This window comes from Nanorana parkeri, unplaced genomic scaffold (assembly GCF_000935625.1).
Source record: "Nanorana parkeri isolate BGI_ZX_2015 unplaced genomic scaffold, ASM93562v1 scaffold592, whole genome shotgun sequence".
NCBI lineage: Eukaryota > Metazoa > Chordata > Amphibia > Anura > Dicroglossidae > Nanorana > Nanorana parkeri.
The window spans coordinates 598,499-619,298 of record NW_017306860.1 but is presented as its reverse complement, the minus strand read 5'-3'; the positions used below and the strand labels follow the sequence as shown (position 1 = coordinate 619,298).

The following is a 20,800-nucleotide window of genomic DNA, read 5'->3' as shown; positions in this document are numbered from 1 at the left end:
CAGTGATTGCTGCGGGTTCGGAAATGTCTAGGTTTTGGCAGATGCAGAGCGCTTCCACCGTAATATTTCAGTGGAAAATATTTTTGTTATTAGAACTGACTCAGTGTCTATCTCATGCAGAAGATTCCAAGAATGACACGTCAATGGCTTAACCGCGCCAAAGACTAATTCCTCTCAGATAATAAAGAACAATCTGTTGTCAATGTGTGTGGCATTTGTTTGTTTGACATTTGTTTAATAAATTTGCTTTTGAATAACCTGGAGGCCAGTTGAGAATTGAGACATTTTATTTCTAGAATACCTGTCGCCTAAACCAATAGAGCCTCAAATGTCAGATAGTCACCATTTTGGAACCATGAAAAAGCAAGCTTCTCACTGCAATCTGATCAGTGTTAATAATTATATGTACACCCCAAACAATGAATGTGGGGCAGTCTTTGGGCTCCTGATTTCATAGTTTGCTGGCCCTTTGGCTAACCTACAAAGCCTAGGTAATGGCTCCAGGGGCCTGTCATTCCCTTTAAATCTGATCTCCACTTTATCCAAAATGAAAAAAAAAAACAAAAAAAAACTGGAGTTACACTTTTGTATTTATTATAGTTAACATCAAAAAATATTTGTAAGTTTCTTTTAATAATTGCATCATACGCCAAGCAAATCATATTCACACCTATAAAGTACACCTAAAGCATTTCATTTAAACAGCAAAACATTGCATCCAAAATGTGTGATCTTTTAATAAAGGCTGTCAGTTCATGTAGACGAATCAATGAGTCACTTTTACATTCTGTCAGTCTCACTGGAATATGTTATTCAATTTTTTATTCTCCAAGTGTTTTCTTTGATAATTCATAATCATTTTTACACCTCGGAATATCCTTCTGCTTTGTTACTAAAGACTTGGGCGAGACTTTAGAGAAGGACCTGAGGGTAAGGTGAGGATTGGTGTTGTATTTTGTGTACTGCGAAAGGTTACATCCTGTTCCTACAGGTTAATATTGTAGGGCTTCTTGATGTTTTTGCCATCCTGGCCAGTAAACAGACCTCTTCCCATGATGTTGCCATAACAATAAACAAAACGATACTATTTTAGTAATTTTGAAAATCACTTCTAACATACCAACATTTCAGAATGCTTCCCTAATCCCTTTATTTGACAAATTTTGCCTTCCTTCCTCTCAGATCTATCGGTTGGAAAATGTTTGTGATGCAGACATGCAGAGTCTTAATCTATTGGCTAGGTGTTAAACCGAGGCCCTCAAGGCTTTGCTTGTTATGCTGGAGCTTTGTTGAGGACTGTTTGTGAGCCTATCTGGATTATACTCCTTTGATTCTTTGTATGTTTTACATCAGATTTACTTCAACAGCTACATTTTCTTTCTAAAAGCCCATTCCACTTCAGTTTTTTGAGAGATTAAACCAAATGAGACTACAGTAGTATAGAAAGAAACAGCTGAGAGGGTATTCCACTGAGAAATTATTTCCTTAAAGCATCCTGTGGTAGTCAATCAGGATGGCTAAGGTTCTGACTAGGGTTGCACAGATACCAAGTACAGTACTCGGTACAAGTACGAGTACATGTACCGATACTTTTGAGCTCCAAGACTACACTAGAGAAAAATTCAAAAATTAGGAGGCAGCTGTCATGTGTAAGCAGCACACGGAGCTCCTGGGATTAGTACATTTCTGTTTTAATGTACGATTTTGTTTTTATAAATATAAACAAAGGGATGCACAGATACCAGTTTTGCGAGTACGAGTACTGGTACTTGCCGAGTACTTACAAGTACAAGTACCGATACATTTTTGTTTATTGTCATGTGACACTTTTTCTAAAACAATACAGACTAATGATTTCAGGACAGTGGTGGAGCACCAGAGCCGGGTCCCAGCTGCAACCGCTGCAAACCTGGTAGTTCTCATGAAAATGCCAAGTATCTGCACTGGTACTCGCAAAGTATCTGTGCATCCCTAGTTCTGACTGAACTAAATCAAAACCTGAGCTCCTCTGAACCCAGAAGGAACCTTCTTCCGTGCCACCCAATGATCCGCTGTTGAGAAAGGAGTGGGAAAGGGGTGGGACACCATTACATCATTGACCTTATATGGCTACATGCCTATATTTGGTAAATGACATTTACCTAATATAGTTATGTGGCCATATAAGATAAATTACCTCATCACAAGCACCAGCTCCTTTGTTTACATGCAGGTGTGGGAAGGGGAAGTCAGATTCAATTCAAAGGGCACCCTAACACACTACAGCAATGCATTTGCATTGAAGCACATGGTAAGGCACTACCATGCTTTGCTCTCTGAGAAAGGGTCATGTGTGGTTTTAGCTAGACTTGGGTGCAGTAGCAGGCCATTCTTAATCAATGGGTTGCCTTAACACAATTCACCTTATTGCACAAAAGCTTTTCTGATCTATGTGATGTGTTTATGCACTAAAACCAACCTTATGATGAGCTATTGAGTGCTGGTGACTTATCTTCAAATTCTTGAAGTTTTCCACAGCGCCACCCATAGCAGTCATTAAGAGCACCTTCCACCTTAACTACCGGTCACTACGCTGTATGGTATGCAGCAGGTACAGTATCTAAGCTGATTTATTGCCCAGCTTAACACATAATACACAGGTGTAATACCTGCCATAGACAGCTGTGACCACAATAGCTTTATTCACTGGAACATTTCCGCTCACTTTCTGCCCCACAGACAATGGGGCTAAAGAGACGGCAAAAGGCTGATACCAAATAAAATTCAGGTACTTTCACCAGTAGAACTGAAGCCATACCTTTATTTTAGTTTTGGATAGAATAAGGGAGGATTATAAGCCCTGCTCGCTTCTTTTTTTTTTTACCATCTCTGTCCTCTTAAGGAGATTTCCCTTCACTTCCTGTCTTATAGCCACAACAGGAATGAGTCCTGAGTCTAAACAAAACAAGGTTTGGGCTTCAATGTATTAATTAATACAGAGCTGTATTAATTTATGTCTCTTATATTTGTCTGGAGTTCAGCTTTAATTAATTGATGATGACAATATGATAACTGCAATGAGGGAACCTCCCAGGATGTCTCAGCCCAGTCAGTACAATTCATTTTCCTTGAGATTCATTCATTCTAGGAATGGAAGCTGCACACTAAGGTTGCATTTACTGTACATCCTTGGTTCTCAACTGGTGGGTCGTGACCCAAAAGTGGGTTGCGACCCCGTGTTCATTTGGGTCGCTACATACATTCCACTTTTCCAGGTATGAGGTTCCTCAGCCTCTTCCTAGCGCAACACAGTCAGCTCTCGCACCAAGCAGAATTCAAAATATGCTGCCCGGCACCAAGTGTCAGCTTGAGGTGGGGTGGTCTGCAGGTATGGCCGTGAGGCATCTCCATCCATACGTGCATTGCTTACAGCTCCCTCACATGTCTTGGAGAGGTGCCTGGACCGGAGTGATGTCACATTCTGGCTCCCGGCAACTGTACGTGTATGTCTGTCAGTGTTTTTGAGGGCCCATTCACACTAGTACAGTGTGTTAATCACACAGTCCCAAGCGATTAATGCACTGTACCATGCGATTGCACCTACTGTGCATTCTGACGCGGGAGGTGCGTTGCATTGACATTCCTATGAATGCTACCCCGAATGCACCTCCCACTCATAGTTCGATCGTCCACACCGGAAAAACCATGCCATGCGTTCCATTGCAGTGCAACTTGGGTCGCGACTTGATAACCAAGGATAAATGTGGGTCTTGAGGTTACACAGGTTGAGAACCACTGCTGTACATAAACCTTCTTCACTTCTTCACGTATCGCAGTAAACTGATTAGGAAAAGTGTGTGTGGGGAAAAAAAGTTACAAGTAGAGTTATGTTTTGACTTTTTCACAATCTTAATCTATGCTATTTTCTTTTTTTTATCCAGTTTGTGATAACAGTACCTGTTCCTTACCTCCTGTACCACACTGTGAAGATGGAATGGTGCCCGTACTCACCAACCCTGGAGAATGCATTCCAATCTATATATGTGGTACGCTCTATATATATATATATTTATACTGTATATATATTTTTATATTTTTTCATGCCAAGGTTTTTATTATAGGCATATACAAAAAATAAATATTCTAGACAAAAACATTACCTCAGTCGGGATCAGCAAGTATTCCTAGGTGGGGCCAGCAAGTATTCCTAGGTGGGGCCAGGTTCCTGTTTTTTTTTATATGCTTGGATAATCCAACAGTAAGACCTCCTTGACATCATTTCTAAGTGGATACTGTTCGAATGGCAGTTGCGTTGAGTAAAAAGATATCAAACATGCCAAGCCTCAAACTACGTGCGCCCGTGAAACGGTGATAAACCTTGCTATCCCAAATTGTTTATAGACGAAACTTTAAAAGCCTTAACAGGACAGAAATTTAAAGTGACACTATACTCGGGAGTTACATTTTAAAAATACATTCAAGTACCTTAACTATTAACAATATTGTATCTTATTTGTGTATCACTCAGCTGTAGATCCTCAAATCATATTAGTGCTGACACTAATATGGAGGATGAATACTTTTGTTCCCCATGGTCCCTGTGTGTGCTGTAAAGTAGTCACCACTCCAAGCTCACTCCTGTAATGGATTAAAATCTCACGTTTAGTTGTCTCATTTGTATTGAGATTGTAGTCCATCCCAGGAGTGAGCTTGAATCGGTGGCTACATTACAACACACAGGGACCATGGGGAACAAAAGTAGCCACCCTCCCGAAGGAAGGACAGTGTCAGCATGAGCATGAGTGATACACAAATAAGATACATTGGGGGGAATTTATCACAACTGGAGCAGACAAAATATGGAGCAGTTGCCCATGGCAACCAATCAGCTTCTCTCTTCAGTTTGCTTAGGTAAGATTTGAAAATGAGAGACGCTGATTGGTTGCAGTGCAAATCTGCTCCAGATTTTATCTACTCCAGTTTTGATAAATTCCCCCATTGTTGTTAATTGTTAAGCTACTTGAATGGACTTTTAAGATTGAAATTTAAAGTTATCAATAAATGATGGCCCCAGAATGATTGCTTTCACTCTGGCGTGCACGGCTATATCCAACATGTGTGGTGCAATCATCATTTTCATACATAGGCGCATCCAACACATGCAATTACTTGTGAGGGGGCTTTAAAATGTTTTTGTTTTTTTAATTACTTATTTTACTTAAAGGAGAACTATGAGGTGAGTGCTTTTCACTCACCTCATAGTTCTAGCCGACCTGTGACAATGAGACTGTCACAGGTCGGCTCAGTAAATTGGGAGGTGAGCGAACACATACCGGGTTCGCTCGCCTCTCGATCCTGTCACGGCTCTCTGCCGCTGGATTCCCCTCTCCCCGCTCCGATCTGCCAGTGCTGACTGGCGGAACGGACGGGGAGGGGGCGGGTACAGCTGGCTCTGCCTCTAGATAGGCAGAGCCAGCTGTCACTCACGCAGCTGGGCGGATCCCGTCAGCTACGTCGGGATCCGCTCCGGCTGCGGCGTCTCAGTATACCGCGAGCTGTAGCTAGCGGTATACTGAGCTTACGGTAACGGGAGGACGCTAGTTTGTGTCCTCCCAGTACCCTAAGGAGAACTATGGGGAAAAACACTGACCCCATAGTTCTCCTTTAAGTAAAAATTATTATTTTTTTTACACATAACGTTATTGCTATCACATAGATTGCTGATAGCACAGATCATGCTGAGGAAGTGTAACCACACTCCCAGGTGCTATAGCAGCCAGAAGTGTGTTTACAGCTCCCTGCTGCTATGTACGTTGTACTTACATCTGTAGCAGCGAAAGGGTCTGCCTTTGTACATTTACTTTATATTTTGCATTGCATTTTGTTTGCCAAGATCAACCTGTACTTTCTGTACTTGCTGAAAATAATCTTACCCTGAAAATAAAAACGAATGCAGCCACCACATCTAAGGACTGGTAAGCTGCAATATATTACATTTTTGTTCTTGGGTTTAGTTATGCTTTAAGTCACCAGAATATATTGTAACTCTACAGTAATTACAAGCATATTTCAAATCACCAAGAAATGCTTTGATGATATGAGACTTCTGGACAAATGCTTGTTCATGGTACAAAGATCTTTGAATCAACGTTATTTTAACTATTAATCTACCACTACGCACACAAACACACATATAATATATATTTTTGTGTGTGATTCTGCATTCATCCCCATTGATCTGGCTGGTATTATTGAGGTAAACCTAATACTTTAACCGCCATAAATAGGGATTTCTGGGAAAATCCATGTTCCGCTGCTTGTTACAGGGCTCCGTTTACTAAGAGGCGTCTTTCAACAGTTGACCTTTTGGTTTGAATTCGCTTCGTTTTATATAGTGCTGTGAAAAGCCTTCATTCCCTTTATCCCAGTGTATTATTCACCAAACCCCAGTTCCATACCACCAGCTTGGCTGAGGATTTGCTCCACACATTCCAATGCAGTGAGCTTCCACAGCGAGGCAATAACACCACGAGCAAGGCTTTTCACACGGGAAAGTTGGGAAAACTCCAGAGATCCTAGCCCAGCGGACGAGCATATGTTACCGAGTGTACACTAGACTGGCTGTCAAACACTACAGCTGCTCCACCAGTCACACCTACTGAAAATGTATATCTATGTATAAAATCGTGAAACATTTTCAGCTTTGAAAGTCTGCGAGGCCGTGAAATTGGAGCAAAAGGGCAGCTCTTTGCCTATAATAGACCCCAACCAGGCCTTATCTCTGACACTAATCAAGGAATTTGGTTGCTGTGGGCAAGAGTTGCACCGATGACCTGGCTTACCTTCTAGCTTTCAGAGATAGAAAACACAGATACTATGTAAAGGCAACGCTTTTTAACAAAGGACACACCCCCTCGCCAACCAATTTGTCATCAGAGTGACTGTATCCCATCATCTTTGAGCTGTATAGTGAAACAGCTCACACAGATTACAGTCTGATTATTACTGTGATCTTCCAAAAACGATTTAGTGTGAGTGCCTATCTGATCGGATATAAATTGGATGGATATGTAGATAGACCCTCTTATTATGATTAGACAGCTTGTACAATTAGATTGTAACGTGTGTGTGTTCACCTTTATTTCAGGAATCAAAACATTTATTTTCCTGCGGGTGACATTTGTGACAGTAGTTTTGTAAAACTGCAGACTATCCTGCTGATATATACATGGCCATCCCTATAATGAAGCAGCCTGAGGCGGTTGCATCTCATTAAATCACGTGGGGTTTTTTTAAGCAACCGGTGTCCCGCCCTCCTCACTGGCATGGGTTGCCAGGAGCTAAGCGGGACATTCTGGCTGGCGCCTTCCCAGCTCCTGGCAAGCAGTGATGTCAGTGAGCTGGGCTGACATAGCCAGAGCCAGGGGTACACCAGCATCTGCCCCCCCTGATAACATGTACCGGCACGTACACCCCCAGCACCCCCCACCACGCCTCAGGTGGCGAAAAGTTTAGGGACACTACAAATCCCACGAGGCATTGCAAGACTCTGACAGTCACAGGCATGACTTCCAGAGGCAAAGCCATGACTGGATTTGCAGTTTTACCACAACTGGAGAGCTCAGGTTGCCTACCACTGCAACAGAGGAATAATTTACTGGTCTGTACCCAGCTTGAAATACAAACAGTCTTTTGCAAAGCACATGATGAAAGTGTAAAAAACTTATAAAAGATGACTGCCATGTACACTTTAGTTCATCCTACCTATGACTGGCACATTAAAGTATATCTAAAGGAATGTTTTTGCTACAAATAAAGAACCACTTTCAGGTTTATATTGTTACTGGCGGGTAAGAGGGACAGGGCCAATCACATTTTGTAAAGTCCATAAGGTTATTTCTTTTAATAAAAGTGCATTGAAAGGTACACGTGTCAGGGATTCCATGGGTCCCCCCTTCATCAAGGTTTGGCATATGCTGAAGAAAATCCCTATTCCAGGCTGATGTTTATGGCGTAGTTCTGGAGAGTGAGTGATTATAAAACGAAAGGGCCTGCTCCAGAAACCAGTTTGAGTGGCTGAACAGTCTTCTGAAGTAGATCCCTGGAACTACTCTAGATTTCAGTCCAGTATAGGGGTTATTTTCAGCATTAGCCAAATGTTGATGAAGAAAGAACATTTGAACCCCCGAAACATGTTAGCTTTAACTTGAAACTAAATTCCACATGGGGTGGGTGAGCTCCTGCCATACTGTAATGTGCAAGTGTACAGAGAATACTTTCACATTATGGCACGTACCTCCATCTGTACTTGCAGTATTGTTACATGGAGGAGTGCATGAGATAAAAGGAGTGAGCAGATAAGGGTGAGCTGACTTTTCATTTGTTTGTCAGGAAGAGGACATAAACAAGCAACAGCAGCCACAAGCTTGTGTTTACATTTTAGTTCCCTTTGCATTGTGAAATGACATGTAAGTCAATATAGAAGTATTGGCTGCGCATATATTTGGAGTGACGGCGACTACCTCTTCTACTTTACATTTTAGTTCCAGCTCCGCTTTATCCTGTAGATATGATCTGGGTGATTATAATGCCTCCCGATCACCGCTGCAGGCCCTGGATTGCCCTCTTCCCGCATCATAGTTTCCAGGCTCACCTGCTTTCCTAGGAACCCAAGATCACAAAAAAAGACTTCCGGATGCCAAGCGCATGGAGTTCAAGATCCCTTTTCCTGCACACGTGCTGCTAATCTTACCTGCAGCTCCCCAGCCTGCTTCCAAGACATGCCGCTTCTTCCTCCGGCATGGAGCCGCTGAAGCTTCTTCCTCCACCCGCCAAAGCTTCTTCCTCCAGCCACCTGCAGCCTCCACCGGCCGGGCCACGTCTCCTTTGGCCCAGGCCACATCTCCTTCGGCCCAGGCCACAACTCCACCTCCTCTTTCACCCGGCAGCTCGCTGCTAGGCCCCACCAGCGGCCACCTGATTAGCCAGCTGAGGCTGCCTGATTTTTTGCGCCTGGCGCTGGCTTCCTTCCCTGATTTGGGGGCGCTGCCCCCTGCAAAGTTCCACTCTAGGCAAACGCCTTGCTTGCCTTGCGGTAAATACGCCCCTGCTTGCGGGTTCAAAGCTGTCAAATTCTTGCCTGGTAAACGGCAAAGGAGATATCAAGGGTCTTATAGACTGCTGATGTCTCCTGCACAATACTATCATGTAGCTAAACAATATAGTATATACAGTTGTTTGTGCTGACACTGTAGTGTTTGTGCTGACACTGTCTTTCCTTCTGGAGGGTGGCTACTTTTGTTCCCCATGGTACATTTGCGAGTTGTAAAGTAGCCACCGCTCCATGTTTAGTTTACTAATTTGTGTTGAGATTGTAGTGTATTGAGTTAAACCATGCCAAACCTGACATATTTACAAATAATGTACTCAACACTGTTTAAACGTTTATATTTTACAAAAATGTTAGAGATCATATTGTGTTTGTGTCTCAGCTTTGATCATCGCTAGGCCAGACACCTTTTAGTATGAAGCCTATAATATCTAAAGTGATTATAAGCCTCTACAATGTTTTGTGTCCGAAACTCTGTTGGGATCATAAACAAGTTGCAGAGAATTTTCTCCATTAAGCCAGAAGATGGCACCGTTTCTTCTGTCTTAGTGATGGCTTTCAACATTGTGTTACTGAACTACCCTAGGAGGGCTCTGTAACGTCTAGTGTGTGTCTTATCAAGAGTAAATAATATAATATTGGATGTCAAAAGAAAATGATCCTTAATCATATTTTTATTACATTATTTTTGAGGGCCTACAAGCGTATTTAGTAAAGTAGTGAATACATGTACAATGACCACAGCAACAAATCAGAATTATTCCATCATAAGTGTACATTTTGATGAACATTACAAATGATTACTATGGCTTATTTTTCATATCTTCATTGCTATTTGAATTGTCCTGCTATGGCTTGCCAGGCAGCTTTTGGCTTCTGAAGTCATGTGACTAGACACCAGATCACATGATCTCTTGTAAGGGTGAGGATAAAGGCTAAGGCAAAGCAAACCTCTGTACCCAAATTTCCATCAACTGAGATCACATGAGCAATGTATAGGCAGGAGTTATTTAAAGCACAACTCCATCTTTTGTGAGAAGAAGCAGTAAAGCAGAAATATTGTGAACTGCTGCAAAGCAAGATGTCTGTGATTTCAACGAGAATGTATATGGCTGCCCCCATGAACATTATAGATCATAACATGACCAAAAGTATGTGGACAACCCTCCAATTATAAGGTTCAGGAATTTTCTGTGAATAGTAGTGTTAATGATACAGAATGCAAATTCATTTTAGATAATTGTGCGCTTCCAACCTTGTGCCAATAATTAGGGAAATGCTCTTGCCTGTTCCACCATGACCGTGCCCCTGTTCACAAAGCATAAAGACATGGTTTGATGAATTTGGTGTGGAGGAACTTTAACTTACAGAGCCCTAATCCAAACCCTATAACACACCTTTGGGATGTTTTGGAATGGCAAATGTGAATCAAATCTTCCCATTCAACATCAGTACCTGACCTCACAAATGTTCTTTTGGCTGAATGGGATCAAATTCCCACATACACGCTCCAAATCCTTGTGAAAAGCCTTCCTACAAGAGTGCAGGTTGTTCTAGCCACAAAGGGTGGCCAACTCTACATTACCGGCCATGGTTTTTTTCGAATAGGATATTCAACAAAATCATATACTGTATGTTTGGCATGCCCAGTGTCCACAAACTTGTAGCCATATAGTATATTTTTCAGAACACATTGATAAGTCCATACATTGACTTTACGGTGTACCTGTGCCTAGACTATGGACAATAAAGCAGTCACATATTCTTAACAACCAGTAAAAGAGCTTTAAACAAGCCATTGTGACCTTTCTAGCTGCTTGTAATGTGAAGTAATTAATTTTCAAAGATCACAACAAAGACTCTGAAGTTGTGTTTTAGTTGGTTTCTAACAGATTAGAAACATCTGCTATTTGTTTACATTAGAAGGCTGCCGGAATGGCAAGATTGTGGTGCAAACGAAAGTAGTAGGAAAATAACTCATTTTTTCGGTGACTCTGTTGGAAACTCTTAAGACAAATTTCTCCACAATGCCTATAGCTACAGATGTGAGTGAAGGACATTTTAGGAACAGAATAGTGGACCAACCAAGAGACTCTCAAAAATAAATCTGGGATTTTGGGTCTATAAGGTGGAATATCTAAAATCCTTGTGAAAAAGACTCCCTGTTTTAAAAACGGCCACATCATCTGCTTATGAGAAGAAAATCCAATCACTGTGTCTAGTGTGATACACTATACAACTTTACAAAATCCCAAGTGTGACAGGGCTCTTGGTCTGGTAAGGTGTCTTTGAGCTCTGACTTTAATTGCAAAAGTTTTCGTTTGCTCTACTTTCAAAATGTTTACAGATGCTTGGAATACAATGATTCATAATATTAGGCTGTATATGTGCCATAAACCAATAGTTCTAGATGTACAGTTGGCCCAAGGTAATAAAGAAATAATTTGATGGTTCCACCCACCATCCAGAATGCACTATAATAACAATTAACATTTGGTTTTTGGAATTTGTGACTGAAGTGAGACATGCAGATACCTTGTGTTTAAAAAAAGCTCTCCTGTGATTAGGCCTGATTAAGATGTCATTTTCGTTATGTCAACAGAGTGCAAAAGAAAGATGTGTCCTGTACCCCCAACCTGTCCAGCTCATAAGACGCTAACAAAGACTAGCACAAAGTGTTGTGATAACTATAATTGCAACTGTACTTGTTCCAACTCCACAAATACCTGTCCACCTGGATACATCTCCAACATCCTGACCGATGAGTGTGGCTGCACCACAGTTACCTGTACTCCAGATCAGGTAGGGACACGTGCTGTATTTACAAAAGGCAGAAACAAACCCCAACTGTTAAAGGGGATTTCTAATTAAAATGTGGGTACACATTTGCAAATCTGATCTTATTTGTTTAATGAATATAATGAAAATGTATATTTTTTATATTTGTACTGTACTGTACTGTAAGTACAGTACAAAAAAATAATCATTTAAAAGTAAAAGTTGCTTATAAAGCCAGTACCAATTAAAAGAAAAGCAGATTACACAGACGCATAGTGGATGTTAGAAGGGGAACTAGCCACTCTTAACAAAAGACAGGGCAAGCAAGGTCAGTTTTACACAGAGTGCCTCCAAATCTGCAGAAAACCCAGCATAGTGTCCCATAAAGATATATGCTGTTGCCTTTATTGCTTTCAACTAGTAATCTGTCACCGGGGCTCTCCAACATTCCCAGAAAAGGAACAGGAATACCACGCCAGAATGTTGAATTCCAAATATGTTTATTCCAATAAAAGGTAGAGCTTGAATCTTAGGAAGAGCAACTTTAAATGCACTCTTGAAGTCCCAAAAAGCATTGGATAAATATACTAAGCTTTCTTGAATCCTTATTGGATTAAACATTTTTGGACTTCAGCATTCTAGTGTGGCTGCACCTCATCATTTTCATACAATTTGGTAGCCACCTTGGGGATCTAGTTTCACCCATCCTCGGCCTGCAATTCCTAGGCTGAAATCGACTTTCTAAAAGTCAGTATTTGCATAGCATTCAGCACATCCTACTTCTTTCCCAAGTGACTGGCAGGGGCACCCCTATATGTGTGTGCCCCCCCCCCCAATACCCCAAAATGTTTCTTCTGCAAATAAAAGTCTTCCTGCTAGCAATTTTCATAGTAAAGTTCCACTACATGCTTAAAGTTTAGTTGGGCATTACAGTGAATTTCAAACCAAACTTTTTTTGTTGTTTTGTGTATGTTGAGGTAAGATGAGGATATATTTATCTTTCATTGTTTGTGTCATCATTTGGGAGATTCACACTTACTTTCTGTCCTGGTGACTTGTATTAACTTGACAGAAAGAAGGGATTTTTTTACAATTATGGATTTTGGGGTCAGCAGCAGAGGTAAAATCTTTCACAGGGGACACCTGTTCAAAGTATCAAAGGTGGAATGCCCCCTCACTTTGTGGATACTTTCTCTCACTTCCTGTTTTGTCTTTGGAACAGGAAGTAAGTAAACATCTTCCCAGCTGAACACAGCAATGAAAACCCTCCTATCCCTTCCCCACATTATTCAGAGGTAGAAAAAAAAGTTTTGGCTCAAGTTTTAAATAAAGGCCATTTGAAAAGGTTAGAATCCTGTCTACCATAGTTCTAAAAACTGTTGATGGTTTGCAATGTATAGGTCTGCATCCATAAGAACAATGTGTATCGGGTTGGAAGCCTGTGGGAAGACGGATGCCAGACGTGCCAGTGTACAGACTTGAAGGACTCGATCACAGGACTCCGCATAGTCGAGTGTGTGAAAAAGCAGTGCGATGTAAAATGTGCCCCCGTAAGTACAATAAAATGCACTATAATTATACATGAAGCTGCTTTGGTGATTTACAGCTTTTACTGTATATTGCTAGTCGAAAATGACAGGAATTTGTCTAGCGGAGCACAAGACCTGGTAGTTACCATCAATCTGCCCACTCCTTCCATCATTTAGCTCCCACTGTTACAGTGACATCCCTGAGCAGCGTGGTAGAGCCCTATTAGCTGCTGGTACTGGCCATTCTTCTTTACTTTCTGGGTCCTGTATTGCAGGATGCTTATGCTAGCTGCATTTAAATTACATTAAACTGAACTCCAGACAAATAGGTAAATATAGATTTGAAATACATCTGTAAGATTTGTCACCTGCCAAGTATTTAGGATTCTGTTCAGCCAGTCTTTGGATCCAGGTACCATTCCTAGAGAGCACAGTCAGGTCCTGGTCCACTCTGCTGTGTGCTTCAATTAAAGAAACCCTTCTAGGGCAAAGTGACAGGGGCCCCTTTAAACCTCTCACCTTCACATTGCTTCCCCACTGCCCCTTTTTCTGAGTCAGCCACTATATAATACTTTATGTAAGGCTCATGTTGCACAGTGTCAGAGCTTACACAGTGTTCATGATGTCACCACCTCTTTCATGTGAAAGGCTTGTCGATTGGCTGCTTAGCAAAGGAGAGCTGTGAAGGTGGGTAAGGGCAGGGGTAGGCTAGCAAGAGACTCTATCACTTTTCCCTTAATGGGGAAAATTGGTCCCTTTTTAAGCAATACAGCCAGGTCCAGGACCCACCCAAGCCTGTGATTGGACAGCAAAGGAGCAACACCACACTGACGAGTCATCCCTCTGCTCCCCCCTTTATAAGCATTTTCATTGAAGTCACCATGCAAAGCAATAGATCATATATGGCTCTTAGTGCTGCTCCTCCCTCTCCTAGCCTCAATGCTTCTTTGCAAGGGATTACAGAAGTCTAAAATGAAGATATTCAGTTTTGTTATGCCTGCAGCATGTGAGGCGATTAAGAGGGAACCTGATTTTGATAATCCATTGTTCAATGGTGATGGCAGCATCAGCAAAAAACTTTTTACTGTAAACTCCCTAAAAAAGACAAGAGGCCACCATCTAAAATTGGTGGAGAAATTGATTTAATCACAAAGGGCCTCTCTTTCACAAGCAGTGGTATCAGCAGAGTATTGAATCATTCAAAAATCATTTAGATACCTTCCACAGAGACCGTAACATACAGGGGTACAGGCACACTTAAAAACTAGACCACACAGGGACCGCACAGACACACACAGACACACAAAGGTTGAACTCGATGGACCCGTGTCTTTATTCAACCTGAAATACTATATAACTATGTGAAAATAAGTAAAGGATTTTCTAATGCAAACATACCTGGATTAAGTTATGTTTAATTTCTGCCTGGGGTTCAGCTTGCAAAGATTTTCAAGGGATATATTACTGTATTAAAATGTGCTTTCTTTATATCTGTCTAGAGTTAACATTAATCTTTTTTAAATTGTATTTTCTTTTATGTATGTATAGTCATTTTTCTCAAGTAGTGGAGTTTTTAGTCAGATAGCAGTTCAACCTCGATCAATTCTTAGTAGGGACCACATTGACGTGGGGACCACATTGACATGTGGCCTCTTGTGACCTTCTCTGGGAACCATGAGCTATTTTTCAAGTTTTTCTATTGCCACCATACTTTTGTAATGATCTCCTCCTCCTCCAGTCTGAAATGAAATGAAGCTGCCTAGATCTTCAGTCTGCAGGCAACAAGTGCAAAGCTAGTGTTAGCTACACGCTGAAATTTAGAAGTACCCTGTATTAAATGATTATTTGTAGAATAAAAGCATCATACAATAAATTAATAATATCAAATATCACTGCATAATTAAAGAAATAAAAGAAAAGGCCAAGTTTTCAGCAGATCAACTTTTAGTCTCATACACACAATGGTCTAGTCTAGTCTAGTCTGCATTGGATCTCAGAAATCATGGTTTGCTCATCTAAGGACCAGTGGTGCCAATGTGTTCCGCCCACCGGAATTTAATCACCAAAAGTCACATGATTTGTTATAAATTCACTATTTTATTGATTGTTATAATTGGGATTATTTATAATATTACAGCATATTAATTAGGGTATTAATTTAAAGTAAGTGCAGTGCAATTTATTTATATGGTATTGTCACAGTGATTAATCACTAATAAGCACAGCATCTAAGTGTTAGAAGTTAGTTTTTCTCAATATAGTAGTGTGTTTGTTTGAGTATTGGGGCGCTGTGATGGTGGACCCAGGTGAGTAAAAAAGGCTTTTAGATGCTTTAAAAAAAAAAAAATTGCGAATGGGTGGGAACAGGGTGGATGAGAGGAATTTGGGGGAACTACATTTGTCCAGAGATGGGCTTTGAGAAAAGCAATTATTTCAGTGAGTAAAATAAAGTGATTGATCACCACATCAGCTCTGAAAAAGATTCATTTTTAAAGCACATTTGCAGAATTTTATATAAAAAATGTATGACTGCGAAATGTACAGTATACCAATTTACCAAATTTTCCAATTAATTTGTAAAAATAGTTGCAATATTTAAAATGATTAGGTCAACAAAATCTTTGTGTGCGACTTTTGAAAAACCTGTTGCCTTGTTAACGGAAAAATGACTGGCTTTTATTACCAGCAAAATATGGTGCCAGGTTCGGGTTCGCCGCGATATAGGCACAAGTCTGAACATTTATAAACACAGATAGTTCCGCTTGAATAATTCAGCAGCCTGTCTCCAGGAAAGCCACCACTTTGTCTACATGGTTGGAGCTCGCTAGAGAAGCTTAACATAGGCTCGATTTAGGTTTATAATCTATTCCAAGGCACTTCTCAGCTGAAAGTGTGTTGATTTTACTGAGAATGTTTGGGAATATCTGCGGGGGAACAATGAGTACGCTGTGTTTTATGACCTCTCTTTCGTAAGTGCTTCAAAGTTTTTCCTCCATCCAACACTTTGTAATTAGAAAAGCAGCACAGTGTAGAAGTACGGGCTGAGGCACTTAGACCAAGCATGGCACGTCTCCTTGGGTGGCCAAGGGTACATATTATTATGTGTGACAGTGCCTTGGGGTGCACACAGGCCCTTGCCATTGTTTTGTACTGGTTAATTTACTGAGCTGTCAGAAATAATCTACTGTTCATTCTTTATGATTTTCATTAGAAACTGTTTTTTCAGCTCTGCTGTGAGTTTCTTACAGTATATGTTTGGCTTAAAAATAGCCTAGTGTGAATGTATAAGAAATAATGCTCTTGCAATGGCATCTATGAAAACAGGAGCAAAATGGGCCCAAGTGGGGTTGTCTGTGCCAACCAATCAGAGGCTTTCTAACCTGTAGTAAAAAAGTGATCAGGGGAATTTGATTGGCTGCTTTAGTTATTATTATTTTTAATATTATTAGTATTATACAGGATTTATATAGCGCCAACAGTTTACGCAGCACTTTGCAACACAGGGAAGACATCACAATTACAGGTATTCCTCACTTAACGACCGAGTTCCGTTCCTACGACCAGGTCGTTAAACGAATTGGTCGTTAAGTGAGGAACTCTATACAGTACTGTACTGCATTAGTACAGTACTGTATAGCGTTGCCGATGTACAGTACTGAACAGTGTACTGTACATCGGGCAATGAAAATACTCACGGGGACGCGCTGTGAAGAACGGAGGACGTCACTTCCCCCGGCGACACGTCGCACTGGCGCTGACGCGCGAGGTCGGAGGTCGCTCGGAGGACGGTCGTAAGTGCGAGTGGTCGCAAAACAGGTAAGTCGTTAAGCGAGGAGTATCTGTACAACACAATTCAAGACACAAATTGTATTTGAAATAGATCAGCTGCGGACAGCAAGCTTGTACAAATGACAGGCTGCCAATGTCTGCAGCCGTTCACATGTATTTGCACATGCAGCGATTACATGCGGCTAAGGATAGATGAGGGACCCTGTTTCCATTAAGGTCCACTCATCTGTCAATAAACTGCAGGTAATCACTCCATTTGCAATTACACGTGGGCACCTGCCGAGCCTCTCAGCTTGTCATTGATTTGTATGGGATGAGAAGTCACAGCTAATTATAAACACCGGACCGTACCCACTGAAGAAATACACTGATCTGGGTGGTGTATAGTTATGAACGGCCATGGTATCAGCATCTAGAGGTTCCTCTACAGCAGAACTCAGGCTGGGAGAAGAAGCAGCACAAGGAGCCAATCAACTTGTGTGCTGACAAGGTGCATGTTGAGAGGAAGAAATAGCAGAGAGGGAGAGATGAGCTCACCACTGTAGTGCTTCTCCTTCACTGCCTATTCATAGTCTGGGGGAGAGACAAGACCTGTAAGTGTTACTTAACTGCAGCAGAGAAAAATCAGGTCTTCTGCCCTGCCACTAAGGACTGGATGGGCAGAAATCCAATTTCTTTGACAGGTAATACAGCTCCCATATATGTATTTCATCTCTGTATTTAGTTGTTTGCTTGGAGTTCAGCTTTAAAATAAACTTTACTACCATGATAACCTGGGCTCAGAGGAAGTGTATTGAATGATGCTGGCTGTCATTCAACCAGGAAGAAGCTGTGGGACCGCTTGATGGTGGCTATTGCAGCAATAGCTGTTTTATTTATTTTAGCCTGAAATGTATTGCTACACAAAATGTTTCTTTGTTGTTTTGGACAGAATGGGGAAAGGTTATATCCCCTATCAAGCTTATATTGCAGTCTTTGTCGCCCTGTTTGTCCTGGTGGTTATTGTCACCTGGATAGAAAGTGATGGGGTATCCAAAATATTCCGGTTTTCACTGGAATGGTGAGAGGTAATCTTCCAATGGAAAAACCTGTTCTGGTAACACATTTTTTAAGAGGGGATTTCCCTCACTTTGGAGTGATTTCCTCTTATATAAAAGAACAGGGAAATACCATTTCTTCTCATACTGTAAGTTACCAGTAGAATTTTCACACCCGACACACATTGTATGAAGTGTTGTGCTCCTTTGTACACGATATTAAACTGATGGAAGGATATTGTTATTGATTAATACTTACATGTTATAATATATGCACAATTATGCCTCAGCATAAGTAAAGAGCTCCATTGAGATTTGTGTTTGAACATGAAATATTAAAGAAGTGCAATTTACACTTTGTTAATTATTCCACTGAGTAGCAGAGAGCATTTTACACTGTAAAACCACAGAGGACAGGAAGAAAGGAAATACTGGTATTTCCCAAAGCACCAATAAGATTGTAGAGCTCCTTTTCCTGGTATAGGATTTTAAGATTGCCGATGTCACCCGAAACAAAAGTGATGGGATAGTTGCTACCAAACCAGGAATATTGGGTAAATCTTCAAATGGAGGCACTTGTTTCCATGACAACTGCCTAACAGGATTTTCCTCACATTGGAAAGATATCCTTTTACTTCCTGTTGTGTTTCTCCAAAGTAAGGAGAATTACCATGTTAGGCATTTGTTACTGGAACAGGTAGGACTCCAAATCCGGTTAAGACCAACAGTCAAGGCAGCTATGTCTTAGATCTCACACTGCAGATATACAGCTATGAGTCCACACAGCGGGAATACCTAGGCACCCTCACATACTAGGAAGTACAATGCTATTTTGCAAGAAGAAGTTTAAGACAAAATGCACCTCTTACAGAGCACTGCTTAGGCATTAGTTAACATTTTAAAATGTTCCTTAAAACATAGCAAAACTTCACTTTTTGAGTTTGGGTCTACTATAAGGAGGCAGAGTTCATGTATCCATGAATTAATATTGAGGGGTTGTCTTGGGTTCCAGAGTATGAAAATTAAGGCACGAGCTGCAACAAAAAAAAGCAAATTAAGCTCTTTTCATATTTGGGAGATAGGGCAAGGGACATTTGAGAGTAGTAGTAGTGGTGGACACTTGCAGCGACCAGAAATTTTATCTCGTCTATGTATTTAGTTTTTGAGTATATACGGCCCCAAAACTTCTGAAGCCTTGGGCAGCTCCACCATGTGTGGTGCATCCTGCCTTGCTCGAGCTCACAGTGCCAGCATTGAGATGATTAAATAGATAATATTTAATGGAATACAGTAGGGGGTCAATACCATCTGGCTAGCATTTTGTAGCTTTTTTTCCCCCAGACAAATTCGTATTTCGTAGGAATCCGAATCCGAATTGAGTTCAGTTACGAATTACGAAATAACGGATATTCCGAAACGAAACGAAACAGAACAAATTTTTTGACGGCGCACAAGTCTAATATGCTGGACACGTCTATTTTTCCTTAATATAAAAGCCTTTCATATATCTTCTCCCGTGAGGGGTATCCTTAGGTCTCATTCTCAGATCTCTTTCAAAATGTCCCCTTTAACATAGCAAAGCTTTACTTTTTTGAATTTAGGTCCACTATAAGGTGGCAGAGATCACGTATCCATGATTTCATACTTGAGGGTTTTCTCGGGGGTTTTCTTGGTTTCAAGAGTAGGGAAAATGAGGCACATGGTGCCACTAAAAGAAACAAATGAAGCTTTTGTTTGAATTTGAGAGATGGAGACAGCACGATCGAATAAAGAATTTCAGAGTTTTGTAAAAATGGCATAAATGGAGGCCAACCACTTGGTTGTGTGGTTTATGAAAGTTTTACTTTAATTTGTGGCACAAAAGAAGAAAGAGGGGTTAACTTTTATGTAAGAAGGGATTGTGCAGCTGTTCTTATTCAGGTGTACAGTGCACCTGAATACTGTATGTGTAAAGGATGACTCAGGGGTTTCGGTATTATCACAACCTAACCTTCAGCTTAATTACACTCCAGCCGCTTGACAAGCACCTGGATCCCTGCAAAAACCTCACTTCTGTTTGTGTTCCATTAGGGCAACAAAAGCAATCAGCAGACAAGGGACCAAACAAGCAAGATGGGAATAAAAAAATAAATAAATTGCAGATTTAAGGAAAAATGGTATCATGTTCCCAAAGTGTATTTGTGTTTAGAATCTCTTAATACATACCGCTGTTTACTTCCGCCTCATTGGTCCTTTGTTTGGCTGGACTGCTAGCATTGAAGTTCTATTTGTACGTTGTTGCTGATGATTAGATGTTCACATATTCCAAAATGCAGTGGAAAGCTATAAATAATCTCATTATTATTTTTTTTAAGAAAAACTATACAACTGACTTATTTAAAGCTTATCTAAATAAAAAGGAGTGCCATTTTTAAATCATTAATATTTAATTAATTACATCAATCTTTTTTTTTTTAATTAATGCAAGCAGTGTAAATACCTGAATTTGACTTTGCCCCATCCTCTTGCAGTCCCTGTACATTAGAGTTTAGACAAGGAGAAAAAAAAGAAGCACAAATAACCTGTTAGTTCATGTGCTG

General features: G+C 40.8%; 1 protein-coding gene across 1 annotated transcript in view; it reads left to right on the top strand.

The window, feature by feature from the left end:
* VWF (von Willebrand factor) overlaps positions 1-20,800 on the top strand; it is a 130,504-nt gene that overhangs the window by 96,800 nt on the left and 12,904 nt on the right. Inside the window, exons 41-43 of the mRNA XM_018562704.1 lie at positions 3,921-4,025; positions 11,691-11,890; positions 13,267-13,416. Coding sequence (XP_018418206.1) covers positions 3,921-4,025; positions 11,691-11,890; positions 13,267-13,416 — 455 coding nt within the window. The remainder of the gene's footprint in view (positions 1-3,920; positions 4,026-11,690; positions 11,891-13,266; positions 13,417-20,800) is intronic.